General features: G+C 35.5%; 1 protein-coding gene across 1 annotated transcript in view; it reads right to left on the reverse strand.

The window, feature by feature from the left end:
* Positions 1-20,175, reverse strand: part of DEUP1 (deuterosome assembly protein 1) — a 114,605-nt gene that overhangs the window by 25,311 nt on the left and 69,119 nt on the right. Inside the window, exons 9-10 of the mRNA XM_069079900.1 lie at positions 19,205-19,291; positions 4,062-4,261 (exon numbers count right to left, since the gene is read on the reverse strand). Coding sequence (XP_068936001.1) covers positions 4,062-4,261; positions 19,205-19,291 — 287 coding nt within the window. The remainder of the gene's footprint in view (positions 1-4,061; positions 4,262-19,204; positions 19,292-20,175) is intronic.

The following is a 20,175-nucleotide window of genomic DNA, read 5'->3' on the forward strand; positions in this document are numbered from 1 at the left end:
CTAGAAGTTCCATACATGTAAACAATGGGGAGAGTAATGCCACACCCCCTAGCTCTTGGGGGGTGGGGGTGTGTGTGGATTAAATGACTTGGAATCACCATGTAAATGTTAGCCATTGTTATTATTCTCTCCAGCATCCAAGCCTTACTTTAAGTTGCCAAGGCCACAACCATAGTGTAGGTCCAGCAGATACTAGCAAAGCTTTTCTCATTCATCTTCCTGTCTATCTTCCTTCTATAGAATGCATCCTTCAAATGGCTGTCAGATTAATTTCCTTATTCACAAATTTGATTATAACTCCTCCATTTAAAGCTGTTTAATGACTCCCTCCTCCTCCCCCTCTCCCTTAAATTCATACACAGGGACTTCTTCCTTCTGATATTTAAGTCTAGCACTAACTTACCTTTACGTACTTTACAATTTAAACAAAAGGGACTAATTACCACTGGAGGCTTTATGGTTTAGTGGAAAGAGGACAGGGTTTGGGCTTAGAGGACTTGAGGTTTAACCCAGAGTCTGTTACTTACTACCTACATGCCTTTGGGAAAGGTACCTGACCTCTCTGGGCCTCAGTTTCCTTATCTGTAAAATGAATGTTGAATAAGGTACTCTCTAATGTCCCTTCCAGCCCTAAATCTATAAGTCAATGTCCCACACTTCCATTTTCCTATGTTTGTTCATGGTGTTCTCTGTGTCTAAGATACCTTTCCTCCCAATCTTACCTGTTAAAATCCTTACCATATCTTCTAAGACCCAGTTCAAATGCCACTCTTCTTCAATGATGTTTTCCCTGATTGCCCCAGTCAGAAATAATATTTTCCAGCTCAGGTTTCACCTAACAATCTGTATTTCTCTTATGTACATATCATGTTCTTTTTTGTATATAGTTATTTCTATGTATATGTATATATAAGCATATATAAATATGTGTTTATATATAAATATATGTTATATATCTTGTCCCTCCACTAGATAAGCTTCTTTGAAGACAGGGATTCCAACAACCACAAATGCAACAAATGTTTCTTAAGTGTATATTTTACTTAGAATGCTGTTGTAGATATAGGGGAAAGCAGAAAGATTAGATAAGAGCCTTCATGGTACTCACAATCTAGTGGACAATGTCTTGTATTTCTACTGATGTACATACTGCTCTACACAAAGCGAGTGACTGATAAATGTGTTAAATTGACTTGAAAACACTGGGAAAAGAATAATTGGATAGGTAGCTGGTGTATTTACTTGCCAAGAGATCACAGTTATTTTTCAATCACCTTGTATATAATGTCTGTTTACACTGAACACAAACTATATGTTCCAAATGTTATTTTTCTTTTGAGGATAAATGTCAAATGTTTTCTGAAGATAAAGTAGTGCCCTCTTTATTTACTCTTTGCCCTTCTGACTCAATGAATTGAAAAGATTTCACCCTTTTTGTTAAGATCATAATTTACTACCTTTCCCCCTGCCACCTCCTTTATTATATAGTACTATCTTCTTCATATTCTAGAATTCAGAAACCTGTACTAGGTTTGAGGTACTTTATGGGTTTGCACCTTCTCAAAACCATGGTTCATGAGCCCTGACCCGTCTACTTTTTCAAAGCTATGCAGATAGGACACATTTGTTCAAAGCAAAATACATTTAACCAACCAGTTTAACAAACTAAGTAACAAGAAAAGATGCCCTCAAACCCTTACAGCAACATTAAAAGATGCCCTGTAACTCACAGGGATATACTTTTCTATAGCTTATCATATCACCACTGGGGTGTGCATATAGCAAGGAACACATATGACCAAGGAAGAAACCTGGAGATGCATATATATATATATATATATATATATATATATATAAAACATACATACATTATATATAATATACACACATATATATTATTTATATATACATATACACGTGTGCACACACGTAGGTATATATACACACACCCATATACATATACATAGGCATTTACACAGGGACACGTGGTAAGGGCAAACATATGGCTTAGACCAACTCCCATCTCCAGTGCTGTAGAATTATGTTTCCTGATGATGACATAATGCTGCTCTCTACTGGGCGCTGGGTCTCTCTACTTATTGCTGGGTGTCATCCTGACCCTGCTGGTGCCTTGTTGCAATGTTTGCTGAGCTGCATTCTTGTTACCAGCTACTAGTCTTCAGCTATTCTACCTTTTCAGGCCATTTGCTGTTTTCTGCTACCATATGCTGGGGTTATGCTCCTTTTAGTCTGACTTGTTCTGGGCAAGAAACTATCATAGTTGTATGTAGCCAGGCAGCCAGGAAAAACAGCAGAAGCTTTCTAGGTTGTATTACGTCTGTTTTGTTTTTTGATTTTTGACTGACTGACTCTTTTGTTGTTACTCAAATTGCCAGGTCCAGTCAAGTATATGACTTGGGTTTAGGAAATACCTTTTAACTCATGTCAGATACATGAATATCAGTAAAATTGGAAAGGAACTGTGTGGGTGTGATGATGTGCAAAAAAAAATATTTGGGGGGCAAGAAAAAAGAGATGGTAGACATCTCAGGGCTATTGCCTACCTTAGCTCTTTTGTTCTTAATTCCCACCTTTATTATACATTCCTGCCAGTAACAAAATCATTGTTCTTCATTATTCCTGCTAGCAACAAACTTCTGCCGGTCTGCCTACCTACACTGCTTGTTTATATACGACTTTGGAGCCACAGCACCTGGGTCAAAATTCTGGCTCCACAAACTTAAAACCGGCATGATATTAAGTAAGTCACTGGTATTCTTTGGGTCTCAATTTCTTCATCTACAAGACAGGGGTTTGAACTAGATGACCTCTGAGACCCTTCTAGTTCTAAATCTGGATCCTATGATCTAGAAAAGTGGAATTTGCACAATGAACATGCTCAACCACAAAGGAGACTGATCTCTTGTAAGGTTAATAACTATATAGAAGCGAATACTGTTTTAGCCATCTGCCTATCCAGGGACTGTGAGTTGATGGGAGAGTAGTAGAGACCTAAACACCTAGTTCATTTTTTTTATGTGATGGGCACTTAGGGCATAGAGAAGGAAATGACTTCTACCAATGTAGGTTGGTACCTACTCTGCCACTTGTTTTAGAGAGCTGCCTGATACAGATATCCTTTATATGACTTCCCCAGGATCACAAAGCCTATATGTATCAAGGGCAGGACTGGAACTTGGGTCTTTCTGACACTGAAGCAAAACTCTGATTCACTGTGCTATGTATGCTATCTCTGCTAAATGAGGTAGTGAGCTTGAGTAAATCCAAGTGACTAAATGTTGCTCAAATAAATTACTAGTTATTCTACTAGTAAATCATATTGCTTAAGTGATGGAATTACTCTTTTGGTATTCTGATGCCAAATATAATCTTGTAGGCAGAGATATCAAGGTCAGTATAGCATCTGATATATTGGTCCTTAAAAACTGGAGAAGTTCTAGATGATATCCTGAGAATCTCCTAGTTCTAAGATTCTTTTGTTGAACAAATTTGTTCTAATTACATAACTGCCAGGTTAAAATAGTTTGGGACTGAGAATTTTTTTTTTAAAGTGTGGAGCCAACAAGATATAAGAAATTGTAGCTTAATCTTCATAAATGCTAGTTTCGAGAAAAGAAAAAAGATACCTTTTGTTTCACAGTGAACTGATGGAGCTGTCAAAAGTGGGATAAATACCATGTTTACTACTAGAAGAATAACAATCCAAAGCACATGTTCTACTGATATCTGTTTAGGGACTATCATCTTCCTATATTAAAATATTATCTTGTCTGAATAGGTTAGAATCTTATAAAAATAGATTAATATTGATGTTAATATCTGCTATAGTAATGTCTTTAGCCTCCATAGCTGGGTTATATGTCTAAAATAATTATAACAACAGAATTAATATTAGTGTATGACTACATTATCATTATGGATTAATTTTTAAGGTGAATAAACAAAAAATATGGGAAATCATAGTTTGAGTTCTTTAAAATTAAATTTAATATTTTAGTTTATGGAAAATGTGTATTGCATATTCAATTTAAAATGCATACCTATCTTCATTTTCTTTCATCTTTATTTGGGGTTGATAGGCTTGTCTTATTGCTTCATCATATGCATTTTCATTGGTCCATGCTGATTTTCCATTAGCCTGAAGTTTGGCAAGATCATTTCTGAGTCTTTCATTCTCATACTCCAGTTTGTTAATAGAAGCTGTGTATCTTGCATGTTCCTTGTTACAGTAATCTACATTCTGAGGATGGAAAAAAATATTAGATGACTTTTTAATTAGTGGTACACATTTTTTGTGAAGTTAGTTAAGTATATTGGCAAGTAAATATCAACCCTATTTGTAACTGGTTTTACTCTTGCATACTATCTGAAAAGACTTCATTCCTCATTTCAAAACAGAGTATATATATAATAGAGTATGGGAGCTTCCCATTAATTGTGCCTTCCAGGTCAAGGATGTTGCCTATGTAATTTTATTAAATATATTTATTATATGAATTCATATAGCATAAGAGCAATAAGCACAGAAACCCTTATAGATTGTTAATTGTAAAGTTATGCTAATTTCAATTAGGCTCGAAAAATAACAAGGTAATCCTTTTACTCCTCCTTAATTGATTCTCTGACTTACCCCACAGCAACTGTTTCATAGCACTATTACCTTAATATTATAACCAGAAGTCCTCGGTTCATACTCTACAAAGAAGATAAAGGTCACTCACCATAAGCCCTCTCCTTTTACCTTTTCTACATTTCAGTGCCCTGACATTATACTCTATTCTTTTACTACTGTCTCAGATGATCAGATGACCCTTTTTGCCAAGACCAACCCTCACAATGTACTCTTTGTTTTGTTTTGTTTTGGTTTTTTGGAGGGGGGAAGGCAAGGCAGTTGGGGTTAAGTGACTTGCCCAAGGTCACACAGCTAGTAAGTGTGTCAAGTGTCTGAGGTAAAATTTGAACTCAGGTCCTCCTGACTCCAGGGTCAGTGCTCCACCTAGCTGCCCCTCACAATGTACTCTTGATTTCTTCAATCTTCTCTAGCAGATTGTCCACAGAATCATCCATTTGATGCTTTCCCCATCTTTGCTGTCTACAAACAGGCCTAAGTCTTCGCTATCCCTACAAAACCCTTTACTTGATCCTACCATCCCCTCACGCCAGAGATGTAGTGAGGCTCCAATGAGATAATGGATAAAAAGCATTTTGTAATCCTATACAAGTTCCATTTGTTGTTGTTGTGGTTAGTCTATACTGGCCAGGCCTCTAATCTGGTAATAGCTTCTTTCCCTGAGCTTTCTACTGCACTCCTGCTTAACTCACATCTTGTTTAAAGAGTGATACAGGAAGAGGTGTGCTGACAAATAGCCGCCAGGCTCTTGGCTGGGCAGGGCGGGGCAGGGGCAGTGTAGCATTCATACATTTTAAAGTTTAATCTACATTAGTGCCATTTTTTAAAAAAGTCTAGACAATCAGCAAACCAATAAACCAAGTCTTGATTTGTGGTGATTCAGAGCTGGCCCTAGCACACCCTGCCTCAAGCTAGCATCCTGTCTTTTCCCAACAAGCTCCTAGTAAAAAGCTGTCCACATTTGTTATCTAAGTACATTTCCTCTTCTCTCATTCACTTTTCATTCCTTTGCAGTCTGGCTTCTGTTCTCATCATTCAACTGAAACTGCTCTCTTTAAAGTTACCAGTGATTTCTTAACTGCCAAAAAGCTGTTGACATTTTCTCAGTCCTCATCCTGCTTGACCTCTGTGCAGTATTGGATACTATATACTTCTGTCCTCCTGTATATTCTCTCTCTTCTCTGAGTTTTATTGACCCCACTTTCTCCTGGTTCTCCTCCTACCCATCTGACCATTCCTTCTCTGTCTCCTTTCTGGATCATCAAGCATATCATTCCCATTAACTATGAGTATACCCCAAAACTCCTCCTGAGTCCTCTTCTCCTTCTATACCCTTTCTCCAGGTGACCTCATCACCTCCCATTTTTTTTTAAGCAATTGGGGTTAAGTAACTTGCCCAAGGTTACACCGCCAGTTTTTTTGTGTGGGTGTTAAGTGTCTGAGGCCGGAACCGATCCTGGGTCCTCCCGACTCTGAGGCCGGCACTCTTACTCACTTTGCCACCTAGCCGCCCCACCTCCCATGTTTTTGATGAACATTTTTATGTAGATGAATTCCAGATCTATATATCCAGCTCCATTTTTCTTTTTAGCTCTAATCCTGCATCACCATCTACCTACTGGATATGTCAAACTTGATGTCCCATAAATATCTCAAACTATAACCAAAATTGAACTTACTATCTTTCCTCTTAAACACGTTTTTCTTCTAAAATTACCTATATCTAGCAAGGGCACTAGCATCCTCTTAGTCAATCAATTTCACAAGCTCAGTGTCATTCTGGATTTGTTGGACTCCTTATTCTCCCTATTCCACAAATCCAATCAGTTGCCAAATCTTATCGTGTCTACCCTTACAACACCTCTCAAATCTATCCACTGCTTTCCATTCACAATATCAATCACCATCCTTAGTTCAGGCCCTCCTTACCTGTCATCTGGACTATTGCTAGAGCCTCCTAATTGATTTCTCTGCCCTAACGTCTCTCTTCTTTCCAATCCATCTGCCACACAACTGTAGGTCTTTTTCCTAAAGTAAAAATATGACCAGATCACTTCTCTACTCAATAAACTCTATAACTCCCTAATACCTCTAAAATAAAACATAAAACATTTGACTCTCTTAACTTGCCCCAACATACTTTTCCAGTCCATTTATAATTCTGGGATTCTGCCTTTATTTGTGTCAATAGCACTCGGTACAGTGCCTATCACATAGTAATTACTTAAGAAATGCTTGATTTCCTCCTACACCTTAAACAATTCAGTCAAAATGACTTTTTCACAGTATAGTATAGCATACACGACAGTCCATTTCCCATCTCCATGCCTCGGCATACAGGCTATACCCCACCCCATGCTTGTTTCCCATATCTGCTCACCACTGCTTAAGAATCCATAGTTTTCCTAACTCTGCTCAAGTACCATCTTCTATATGAAACTGCCAGGATCTCTTCCCCTACAAATGATTTTGCATCTATTTTGTATAGGCCTACACATGTACAATATGTAGAAGGAAGCTCTTTGTGAACAAGGACTGCCTCACTTTTTGTTTTTGTATGTCCAGCAACTAAAATAATGCCTAGCATGTAACAGGAGCTTAATAAATGTTTGTTATTGGTTAATTAAGCACACACTAAAACAGTAAAATTTAATATATTCATATAGTTCTCAGAACTATAATAATATAGGCTTGAATTAAAATGTTTAAATGTTTGCATGCTCCGCATCCATTAATGCACATCTGAAAAAAATCTCATTATGAAATGCCTCCTTCAGTTAATAGGATATTGGAATTGGAAGAAACTTCAGAGATCATTCAGTTCAACTCCTCTTATTTTTTAGATATGGAAATTGGGGCCCACAGATGTGAAGTGATTTGCCCAAGTTGATGTAGTTAGCTAGTGTCAAAACTGTGATCAGAACTTGGTTTTCTGGGCCCACAGTTTAGCTACTTCTCCATTATACCACACTGCTGATTGCAGTCCTATCATCCATCTCTTTCTCTATATTTCCAGACACTTTAGTAAAATTCTTGGGGACTTTCACAAAGGTTTCTATTTTAGTAGAAAAGAAGAATGTAAATGAAATAAGTACTTTTTGGAAGCTATAGGCTCTTATAATCCTGTCTATAAGAATAGGAATGATTTGTTTAAGAAAGATTAAAGATTGGCATAAACATGCCAAAGGCAAGGCAAGCCCTTTTTGAGTGAAATTCCTAAGTTTAGGCTGAGTTTAGAACAACAGTACTCATTTTTAAAGTTCCAGGACCCCAGAGAATTTTTGTTTATGTAAATTTTATCTATTGATGTCAGCAGTTCTCTTTTTTTAGTCTCAGGACCCCAAAGAGCTTTTGTTTATGTAGATCATATCTTTTGATATTTACTAAATTAGAAATTAAAATATTATTATTATGAAAATACTTTTGACCTCATGGACCCCTTGAAAGGGTCTTGGGAACACTTTGAGAATGATTAGTTTAGAATATCATTCTTCCAAATATAAACCTTGAGAACCAACTTCACACACTGCAGAGGATCTTAGATGATCACTGATATGGGAAGGGACTTCAGGGGCATCAATTCCAATCTATCACTTTACAAATGAGGGACTGAAACCTAGAGAAATTAAATTATTTGCTCAAGGTCAAACAGGCAGTAAGGAGCAGAGCTAGGATTCAAACACAAGTCCTCTGAATCTCCACTATTCCATAAGTACAATAATTCTATTCCTTTAAGAGCCTTTAATTCACTAGTTATTATGTATCTAATACATGTGATAGAATGGGGGGGGGATTAAAACATGAAAAACATTGATGAGTCCTGATTTTATCTACTATACAATATAGTAGATGTATACATGTGTATAAATAATTATGAAATAGGCTAGAAATGTGAATAGGAATAAAGGAGCAATGCAGACAAGATCAGAACATTTGGTCTACTGGGATCCACTAGAAATAACAATACTTGAGGAGGCCCAGAGAATGTAGAAAAGGTCTGTTTTAAATTATATATTTTGTTTTTTATAGGTACACCTAAATATTATCATTTGAGAAGCAACATAAAGACAAATACCAGTAGAAATATATTCAATCTAAATAATTTTATGGTGTTTTTTTCTTTCAATTTTCTTTCATAGAGGCCTTGGGCTCTTCTACTGTTATTGTGGGTATAATGAGAAACTTGTAGGCATTCGGAAAATGTTTAATTTGTTTTCTATTTTCATCTGAAGTAAATTAACCTTGAGGGTTCTCTCTCTGACGTGAAACTCTTCCGAAGAAAATGAATAATTGGGGGGAGTTTGTTTACTTCCATCCTTAGGAAATGTTTTTTTCCCCCAATGGAAAGGAAATTTCACTAAAAGCATTATTTGTAATTGTGAGACTCAACATTTTAAATTTAGGATTTCAGTGATTGTTTGATTTACCAAGATGCAGATGAAAGATATATTTGTACCCAATTCCCTGATGTTGGGCTAGTAAAAAGTAAGTGTAGAAGCCCTGGGACACCAGGGGTAGGGATGAATCAACTAACAAAGGAGGCAAGAATTCAGTCAGATCATGAATACAGTGTCAACAAAAGGAGAACACAAGAGAAGAAGCAACATACAAAAATATGAAACAAAGATGGGGCTGTAGGACCCATCTAAATACAGAATTCATGAAATTTTATAGGGACATTGCTAAAGTGGCTTTCCTGAGCTCATATAGCAAATTAGTGGCAGAATTCAGATTAGAACCCATTTCTCTTCATTTCTTATGGGTTTTTTCCATTATTCTAAACTGTCTCTTGAATAGATAAGAAAAGGCAGATGGACAGTTTTCAGAGGAAGAAATTAAAGGCATCTTTAAAAGCATATAAAAAATGCTCTCAATCACTATTGATCAGAGAAATGCAAATCAAAACAACTCTTAGGTACCACATCTCACTGGTCACATGACAAAACAGGAAAATGATAAATGCTGGAGAAGATGTGGGAAAGTTGGAACACTGATGCATTGTTGGTGGAGTTGAGAACTCAGTCAACCATTCTGTAACTATGACTATGTCCAAAGGGCTATATAAACGTGCATACCCTTTAACCGAGCATTACCACTACTAGGGCTGTATCCCAAAGAGATCATGCAAGTAGGAAAAGGACTTAATATACAAAAATATGTATAGCAGCTCTTTTTGTGATGGCAAAGAAATGGAAATCAAGGAGGGAATGGCTAAACAAGTTGTGGTATATGAATGCAATGGAATACTATTGTGCTACAAGAAATGAGGAGCAGAGGGGACTTCATAATTACCTTAGAGAGACCTATATAAACTGATGCTGAGGGGGAACAGAACCAAGAGAACATTTTACACAATTACAGATACGTCATATCTGTGATGACTGACTTTGATAGATTGGGCTCATCTCAGCAGTGCAAGGTTATAAGACAACTCCAAAGGATTCATGATGGAAAAGGCTATCTAACTCCAGAGAAAGAATTACGGAGTCTGAATTCAGACTGAAGCAAACTACTTGCTCTCTCTTTTTTGTTTCATTTTGTTTTGTTTCTTCTTCCTTGTTATTCATTCCACTGGTTATAATTCTTCTTTGCAATTTGACTAATGTTTAATGTGAAGGTATATGTAGAACCTATATCGGATTGCATGGCCATGGGGAGGGAGGGAGCAAAAAAATTTGGAACTCAAAAACTTGTGGAACTGAATGTTGCAAACTAATAATAAAAAATTAATAAACACACACATACATATATAAAAGAAACGGTAGATGATGGGAGAAGCTGGGTCAAGAGAGGTGTTAGAACAAGGAAAGCATCCAGGAAACCTGGAAAATGCTGAGTTGATTAAACTGATTGACTCAGCAAGCCTTCTGTTCTCTCTTACATAGGATCCTTGTTTGTAGTATGTGCTCATTTTGATTTCTTAAAATGGCAATACTGTCAATTGATGGAACCAACACAATATTTTTGACTTCCCACTTTAAAAAGGCAAAATTGCTTGTCATGAAATTATAGCACATCTGCTGCAATATGGCAATTAATTTTTTAACAAAATTTGTCCTTCATAAAGAAGTTTGTACTGAAAGATCTGATTTGAGACTGCCTTGCAAAAGACTAGTAATTATACTTACAATAAGGTGCATGCATGTATAGTACTTTTTGATCTACTGTTCCATTGAAAAAGGAGGCTTTGTCTATAATTATTTTTTTAAATCTATGGCTCTTTAACCTAGTCTTCATTAGTAACTAAGAATGATGATTACAATGATGAGTAAAAATTAGTGTTTTTCCAATGTACCATAAACGGTGCTAAGCAAAATCAGAAAGAGCAAGATAGGAAATGTATTACAGAATCCCAGAGTTATAAAGGAAGCCATTCAATAAAACCTAAAACTGAAAAAGAACTGGTCATCTCACCTTTGCTTGATGGCCACCACTGAGGGGACACACAATATCCCCTTAAAGCAGTTCATTGCATTTTGGGGTGGCTTCCAGTCCTGCACTTAGGGGCCAAGCAGAAAAATTTCATCCCCCTTCCAAATGACTGCCCTTCAAATACCTGAAAACACTTACCATCTAACTCGTCTCTTCTCTTCTCCAGACTAAACATTCCAATTCCTTTAACTAGTCCTCAAAAGGATTGAACTTGAAGATTGTGATCATTCTGGTTACCATTCAGATTTTCGATGCACTTCTTAAAATGCGAAACTCAGAAGCATGAATGCAATGCTCCATATATGTTCTCTTTCTTCCTAAAAGCTATGGTCTCTTAATGCAGCCCAAGATGTCATTAGCTTATATCACATGTTGACTCATGATGAGCCTGCAGGTCACTACAATCTCCAGATCATCCCCTGGTAAACTACTGTCCAATCATACATTCAGTTTGTACTTGTGAAGTTAATTTCTTTAACCCAAGTGTAAGACTTTACACTGATCCTTATTTAATTTTACACAATTATATTTAGCCCCAAATGCTAATCTGTCAAGACCTTTTAGAATCCTAATTCTGTCATCTAGTGTGTCAGCTATTACTTGTACCCCAGCTCTAGCTTTGGGTTATTTGTAATTTTGATAAGTACTATATAATATCCAATCACATTTACATGATTTATCAAAGACCATTCAAAAGTCCTACTCTGATGGCTCACTGTGGCACGGAAGTCATTTTGTGTTTGTGATGGCTCTGTCAGTAGAACAAAAGCTTTGGCAGGTTCTAAATGGTTTTCATTAGCGTCCCAGCAACTGACTGTATCTCTTGCTTGAGGACTAGCCTAGCTGAGTATGGAGAAGTTCTATCACTAATAGAATGGCTGTGGCAATCCATGAAACAAAGAAGTATCAGTCTTTGGTGCTCTTCCATTCTTGCAATAATGTTTGATATGGAGGCGGGATGGGGTAGAGGTTGTAAGAACACATTTTTTTTTTAAACCTAAAAACACTCATTTAACTGTTGGTACTCTAAAATAAATTTGATCCTCATCTAATGACTAAGAAATGAACAAAATACTGGGAAGCTGAATCATATTGATATTTACATTTTTTCAATAAAAGAAACTAATATATATGTATGTGTGTATATGTGTACACACATATGTTAATTTACAGCTAAACAGAAGGATGGCTTCACTGATTCTCTTTGGAGAGGCAAATAATAGTAGGCTTAGGTTTTACTATTTGGTCAAAGGCAACTAGAGACCTCATTTCCTGATGTAGACAGTCATCTCCTTCTGTAGTACTCATAATTAGCACAAGTAAAATAGACTATGATGAAAATAACAGCAGCTTATACACCAACATCTGAGGCAGAGGATGAGGAAGCAGAGATAGTCCTCAAAGAACTTACTCTAATTCTAAATCTGTGACTCTGTGATGTAGTAAGCCTACACACTGAATCATACTTTAATACTCAGTGACTTTTATGCAAAGTGAGCATGGGATACATGGCAAAAATATACTGGAAAATATGATTCAGAACCTAAGAAACAAAAGAGAGCAGAAGTATGAGGACTACAAAGAAGTCTTAACCTTAGAAACAATATTTTCTTTAAGAAAAGCAATGTCATGAGCAAAGCAGTGGAGTATGATGGATAGATTGACTGCTGGATGTAGAGTCAGAAGACCTTTTTTGAATCCTACCTCAGACACTTAATAGCTAAGTGATACTGGACAAGTCACAACTTCTGTCAGCCTTTGCTTCCTGATTTGTTAAATGGGGATGAGAGAACCTTCCTCATAGAGCTGTTGTATCAAACAAGATAATATATTCAAAGTGCTTTGAAAACCTTAAGACTCTATGTAAATGTTAGCTATTGTTAAATATTGGATAGTGCTAAATAATTCAAGCATAATATTATACAAAATAAAATTGACTATGTATTTTTAAAAATTCAATTTTATTTTATTTTCAGTTCTAAATTCTCTTCCTCCTTCTTATCCCTTCCCCACCTGTTGAGGAGGCAAAAACCCCAGCCTGTTACATATATATATATATATATGTATATATATATATATATATAGTATGTAAATATACAGATATACACACATATGTAGTCAAACAAAACACATTACTGCACTAGTCATGTCCAAAAAAAAGAAAAAAAGGAAAGAAAATAAAATATGCCTCAGAGATTTACTATATCTTAAACTGGAAAGGACTGGTAACAATATAGGAGTCATTTTTTAATGGTCATTTCTATATAGAGACCATCAACTTATTGGAAGAGATCAAAATTAATTTCAAATGAAAAGAATAAAGATTCAAAGATATGGATTATAACTAAAATAACCCTAAGATTTCCTTTTTAAACAAAATCAGTGTTAATGATATGACAATGAATAAAAGGGAAGATGCTGACATGCCCTATTACCATTTCCTCTAGAAATTCAGTTGATATAAAGAAACAGTAACAATGAGGAGGCCAAAATGGCCTAGGAAACACCTCAGTAAATAGCTGAATTTTGCCCAAACACAAGGATGTAGAATCATATCAAGAACTGGAGGACACCTTAGGTGTTATCTAGTGGAACCCTTTCATTTTGCAGAGGAGGAACTGAGGTCGAGAAGAGTTAAGTGACTTGCTCCAGGTCAAGCAGGTAATAAGGATCAGAGATAGGATTTAAACATAGGTCTCTTGACTCCAAAGCCAATTCTCTACAAGGATAATAATTAGAAATAGTAATTCATTTGTAAAAACTTATGGAAGATTATATAAAGACAGAACTGGAAGAAGGTCAATAGGCAGACAAAAAATTGGAAAGGTTCTTTTAATAGTTCTATAACAAAATGTTTTCTTTATCAGTTGCAATGGAACGATCATATTTGGACATTAACATCATAGTCGTTGATGAGCTTAAATGAAGAAGCAATCTAAGATGGAAGAAGAGTTGGACTTGACCAAGTCCACACTGGGAGGTCTGTGCTGTAGACCACATCATTTTGAATCAAACAACAAGCATTATTAAATTCTTATTAAGTGCCAGGCTAAAGCTAAGCTTAGATCTAAAAGTACCTGACCTCAAAGAGCTCATATTCTAAAGTATTGTGGAATCAGCACACAATATATTTTAAAAGAAAGATACCAAATTATTAGAAAAAAACCACAGACAATATTAATATGAAAAAAGGAGAGGAGGAAGAGCAATACATAATAATAATAATATTAATAAATAGAACTTCTATAGTGCCTTAAGGTTTGCAAAGCACTTGACATATGTCTACCTTCTTACCAAAGTAAAACATTTCAATAGAATGATATATGTATGTGTATTATGTGTATATATGTATATATTATATACATATATGTGTGTATATATGTATATGGTACACACACATACACACACATGCACGCACACACTGTGGGTATCCTTGAAGAAAACATGAGAAAGGAAGAGGTCAGATTTTCACAAATTATATTCTATAACAGATTATATCGTCACAATCATACAATAGACTGAAAGATACAGAGAATACCACATGCCACTGTTTATTGTTTGTAGACTATTAAAAGCATTTGAGCCAGTAGAGCATATGCATATATACGAATATTAAATCTTGGGTAGATATTACAGATTGACAGTGAGCCGGATCACAAATTATATAAGAGAAAGTGAGGAGGTTGGATTGCATTTGGAAAATCATACAGCACTTTCTTTGACCCACAAACCTCTCCCTGAAACAAAATCCATTTTTAACATTAATATTCTCCCAATGATGGTATATGCCTGTGATGCATGCAATGCTATAATCTCCACAGAACCAAAGTTGTGTGTGATCCCAAGGGCAATGGAGAGATATATGGTAGGCATAAACAGACTAGAAAATATTACCAGTGATGAATTACATACAAGAAACAATATAAAAGATATTCTCAAAGAGATGGGTGAATGGAAAAGGAGGAGATAACAGATGAACAGTTTGATTGGCATCTAATCAGGTATCTAATTGGTATCTACACCGGTATCTAAATAATGTTAAGACATTGAAAGCATATCCCCTTGAAAGTTGGGTGGAGCCTCACCCCTGCAGGAGGCTTATGGGAAAGCATAAACAGGAGTCATACAAGACGAGAAAGATAGGATAGGGTCAGATCTGCATCGTTGAAGAGATTCTCGAGATTACAAATCCATTGTATGACAAGACCAAAGACTTGGAGCTTGAAGGTGCTTTAGAGATCTTGTGGTTCAATAACCTTATTTTATTGACTAGTAATTTGAGACCCAAGGGGATTAAACAAGGTCATGCAAATTGTGTGTGTTGGAGGTAGAGTTAGAATCCAGGACCTCTAATTCCAAATCTGGTAGTTTTTCCAGAATACCATGTTGCCTCAAAGTAGTGAAGTTGGTGTGAAAATTTATTTCGTTTCCCTGGAGAATACAATTGGTCTAAACTTAGCTTTCTTACCCTTAGCCATGAAGTGTTCTCTAGCTGTTTAATGAATATATATTTGCAAACTAGATTGTAATCATCTGAAAATATACAGAGATAAATACACCAGCATTTTTGAAGAATTCTTTTATAGGCTTATGGGCTCTATTTTTTAGTATTTCATCATATAAAAACTCTTTCAACATAACTTTTCATGCAAAGTGCTATTTAGTACTCAAATAATTTTAGCTCATTAGCTGATTTCTTTAAAATAGCCAAGAAATGTCTTTGTTCTAGAAATGCCAAAAATGACCTCGACATTTATTAATTAGGACTAACTGGGGAGAAGACCATTTTGAATAAGTGAACCGAATAAAATCAAAACTTTAAAGAAAGAGAAATGCAGTTTATTGCTGACAAAATGCTGCCTAGCAAATGTCCATCTAGGCCTAGTTCTAACAAATGATTTGTAGCTAGCATTACAAAAATATTTATTCAATTATTAGCATATAAATGTATGTTTAACAGAAGTAAAGGTACCTGAAAGCAGTTTGTATTCTTAATTAGTTTAACCCTTGGCATCCCTTGGCATTGTGCCATACTATTAATTTGCTTAGCAGACTCTTTATTATTAGGGCAATAGTAAATCAACCTAGCTTCTGCGCAAATTACTGCAAATTGTGAATTCTGTAGGATCTGAATTAATGAGTTTTTACTGTGTTTTTCTTAACTAATGAAAAGAGATAATAGCATTTTGTACAGATACAGAATCATATAAAAAGGATCCTGATATTATGAAGTTGACTCTGCCTGGGTTGCCTTCCAGCATTTGGGAAGGAAAGTCAGTAGAGTCCCTTTTTGTAGTAAAATTTGTGCACAACAGTCACAGTGACTGACCTATATGGCATCATTGGTTCTATTACTTTTCTAAGCACTGATCTGAGTCTTGATGCAGAACTGCTGATTGGTGACTATAGCTACTCTCCCCATAGGAAAATAGGAATGCTGGTAGATTTGGGTATTTTTTGACTCCTCTAAGCAAAGTATAAATCTGCAGAGCATTATAGATACTTGGGCAGAATAGTTTTCAAAGCTACTTAACATATGTAGTTATATAAAAAAAGGCCTACCTTAGCATCAGTAGCTTCACTTATCTAGAACCAGAAAAATATAACATAATTATTACTTTAATAATAGTCAGTTGTTATCACATATCTTAGATGACCTAAAATAACTGAAATATTTCAAATATCTAATTTTTACAGGAATTGAAATTTTCAACAATAATGTTTGATTATTTAGTCCTTTCCATGTAATAATTCCATTTATTTCACAAAGGACTAAATATAAAATTGTATTATTTTTAACACAGAAAAGAACTTAAATTGTTTAAAACTTTTGCTCACCCATTTTAATTTAGGGATACAAAAGAAACAAAGAGAGCCTTTCTTCTCAAGGAGCTTACAATCACATTGGGAAGACAAACTACTTTGAGTAATACAACAATGAACAGTATGATATAAATTGTAATTGCATACTAAATTTCAAGATACAGGAGGATACAAATTTTTCTCTAGTCTCTTGAATGACAAGCGTAATTTCCTCCCTTAATATTTTTTATTTATGTGATTTTAGGTAGTGGTGATATCAATAAATTAAGTCTATCAACAAGTATATTTAATCATAAGTTCTGTCATAGACATGGTGGTGTGATGCAAAAGAAGCATTAAATATGGTCTACATGATCTCTACCGTGTGGTGATCTTTCAATTATGAGACAAAGATGGATATATGTAAAAGAATAAATTAGAGAAAAATAAAAAACTGTATATAATTAAGTGCTAAGTTATGTAGTGCAGACTAACTCCTAGAAAAGAAGAGCTTCCTAGAGAAAGAAGAGCTAGGTATGGGTTACAATAATCATCCTAGATTCCATGGAGAAGATTATATTTCAACATGGCCTCTAAGATTTAGATAAAAGGGTGAGAGGATACAGAAAAAGCAAAGGCATGGAGGTAGGAATGTATACTGCACATAGACAGGACATCCAAAAGACCAGTCTAACTAAATCAAAGGGCTTGTGTTTCATAGTGGGAAGAAAATAATGCTGGATGGGTTGATTGAAGTCAATCTCCTGAGACCTTTGAGAGAGAGGCCTTGAGAGTTTAGACTCGCTATAGTAGACAATGGGGATCTAGCTATCATTGGATATTGATCAGAGAGAAATGAAATGATATATCATATTTCTAAGAAAGATTAGCCTTGAAGGTAAATATAAGAAAAGCTCAAGAAGGAAAGAGATTATAAACAAAGAAAACCAGGTAGGGAGCTCTTGTGGTAATTCATCTATAAGCAATAAAGGTCTGAACTCCATTGGTAGTAGCATGGAGAGAAGAGCACAAATTTAATACTATCTTGCATTCGTATAGTGTTTTATTGTTTGTAAAGCACTTTCACACACATTACTTCATTTGATCCTTATAACAATCATAATAGTTTTGGAGGGCAGAAGAATGATCTATCTCTCTTCTACAAAATAGGAAACTGAGATCCAGAAAAGTTAAGTGACTCTCCCAAGATCATACAATTAGAACCCAGGTCTCTTGACTCTGAGTCCAATGCTCTTTCCAGCTGGAAAAGTGAGCTGATTTAGGTTGGGAAGAAAATTAATCCTGCTAGGATCGTGTTATAATGTGGCAATGGGCTTCCAATGGTGATATCCCATTCAAAAGCTGGAGAGGTAAATTTGGAATTTAAGTGAAAGGTAAAGATTGGAAACATAGATTCTGGAGTCATCAACCGAGAGGTGATCAATGAAACCCTGCTTGGATCTCTGTCCTCTGAGGAAGCAAGTAAAGGAAAAGATTAAGCAGAGACCCAAGAATTAAACCTTAATGATACTACTTTATACTTACAAATCAACAGTGCTTTACAGACACAAAATGTTTTGTCATATGTATGATCTCATTTGCCACTCATAACCCCATAAAGTAGTGAGTCTTGGTGGTACACCCATGGAGCAGAAGGAAGAAGAAGCCCCCAAAAAGGAGACAAAAGAATAATTGGAGAGTAGCAGAGGAGTCCTGTTAAAGAGGAGTGTCATGGAAGTCAAAGGTGGAAAGTTTTCAGAAGTCAGTTTAAGACTGGTTGCTTCTGTTGTGATAATACTGTGCATTTCCCAAGTGAACGTACATTTCTGGTTCACACTTTAGGTGGGTCTTAGAGTATTAATTAACAATCAATTGTTATTTATTAGGTAATACGGAATACCATAAAGATAATGCAAATGAAAACTTCACATTTTTATACCATAGAGAGGCTTCCTTTATTGGGTTTCAGGATCAACAAGAACCTTAGTAGGCATCTATAAATGAAATGAAGCATCCTGAGCTGATGTCTTTGCTTGATTTTTTTGTAGAAAACTTAAAGGTTACTGCTCAGAGTTCTATAATTCTATTCTTGGACCAGCATGAGGAAGATAGAGGCAAGGAAGATTTCTTTCCTCTCCTTGGCTGGAAAACACGAGTCCTCCAGCACATAGAGGAAAAGTGAGCCCAGTAGGGATTAAGATCCAAATGTGCAAGAGTATTGTAGCCTTAATTACCCCTTCTGGTAACTTAAAACTGTACAGGCAGATACACATAATTACGATGAAAACTGCCATGAGTTTGGCACATTTAATAAATTACCAGGTATCTTCCAGTCTCCAAATCTCCCATCATTCCTTTCAGATGTGTGTTTTCAGATCTGACAGCTTTATATCTCATGTCTGACAACTGAAACAAGATTAATATACCTATTAGGATACTCTTGTTACATTTTCCCTGTGCCCTACTTTTAGAATTTCACTGGTTCCTACCTTGCTTTTCCTGATTAATTCTATAATAAAAACCAAATATTTATAAGAATCTTCTCCATTACTCCTCTAGTCTAAACTTTCTATATCTCACCTCTTTTTTCTAAAGGATGCAAATCATGGAAAAGCCCAGTGATATGGAGGAAAAGACAATTGAGCTGGAATTAGAGAACATAGATCGAAATCCTGGTTTTGTTACTTATTACTCATGTGACATAAGGCTAGTCATTCTCCCCCTCAGGTGTAAAATGAGGATGTTGACCTAAATATCTTCTAAGGTTTCTTCCTACTTTAATCCTGTGACCTAATAAAGTCATCTCACCTTCATTCTCTTTTTATCCCTTCAACTAACTACACTATTCCTAACTTCAAAGTTCCTCACCAACTTTTGGCAAAATTTTACCATACAAAACTCTAAACTTCTATTCTTCTGATCTTTTAGTAATTATTTCCTTCTTTCCTCTAGAATTTTCTTCTTTAATTGAGATATTTTCTTTCATAAGTCCTACTTTAGGACAAGGACTATTGTGTTTACCTACTGGATTTCTCTTAAATCTATTTTTTCATTATATAGTGTCACAATGATATCATCTTCTGTATTACATAGTGTCACAATGATATGATCTTCTGTATTACATAGTGTCACAATGATATCGTCTTCTGTATTGTTTTCCACGGTATTGGGTTGCTTCACTAAAATCTATATCAAAGCAAGTAATATGCTCTATTTGTGTTTATAAAGAATGATACTCTTGAGGATAATTGACTATGCTATTAGTAATACAACCCTCATTAGTATCTCAA

Source organism: Petaurus breviceps, unplaced genomic scaffold (genome assembly GCF_028583685.1).
Source record: "Petaurus breviceps papuanus isolate PSGF00001 unplaced genomic scaffold, PetGlider_PUasm1.0 91133, whole genome shotgun sequence".
NCBI lineage: Eukaryota > Metazoa > Chordata > Mammalia > Diprotodontia > Petauridae > Petaurus > Petaurus breviceps.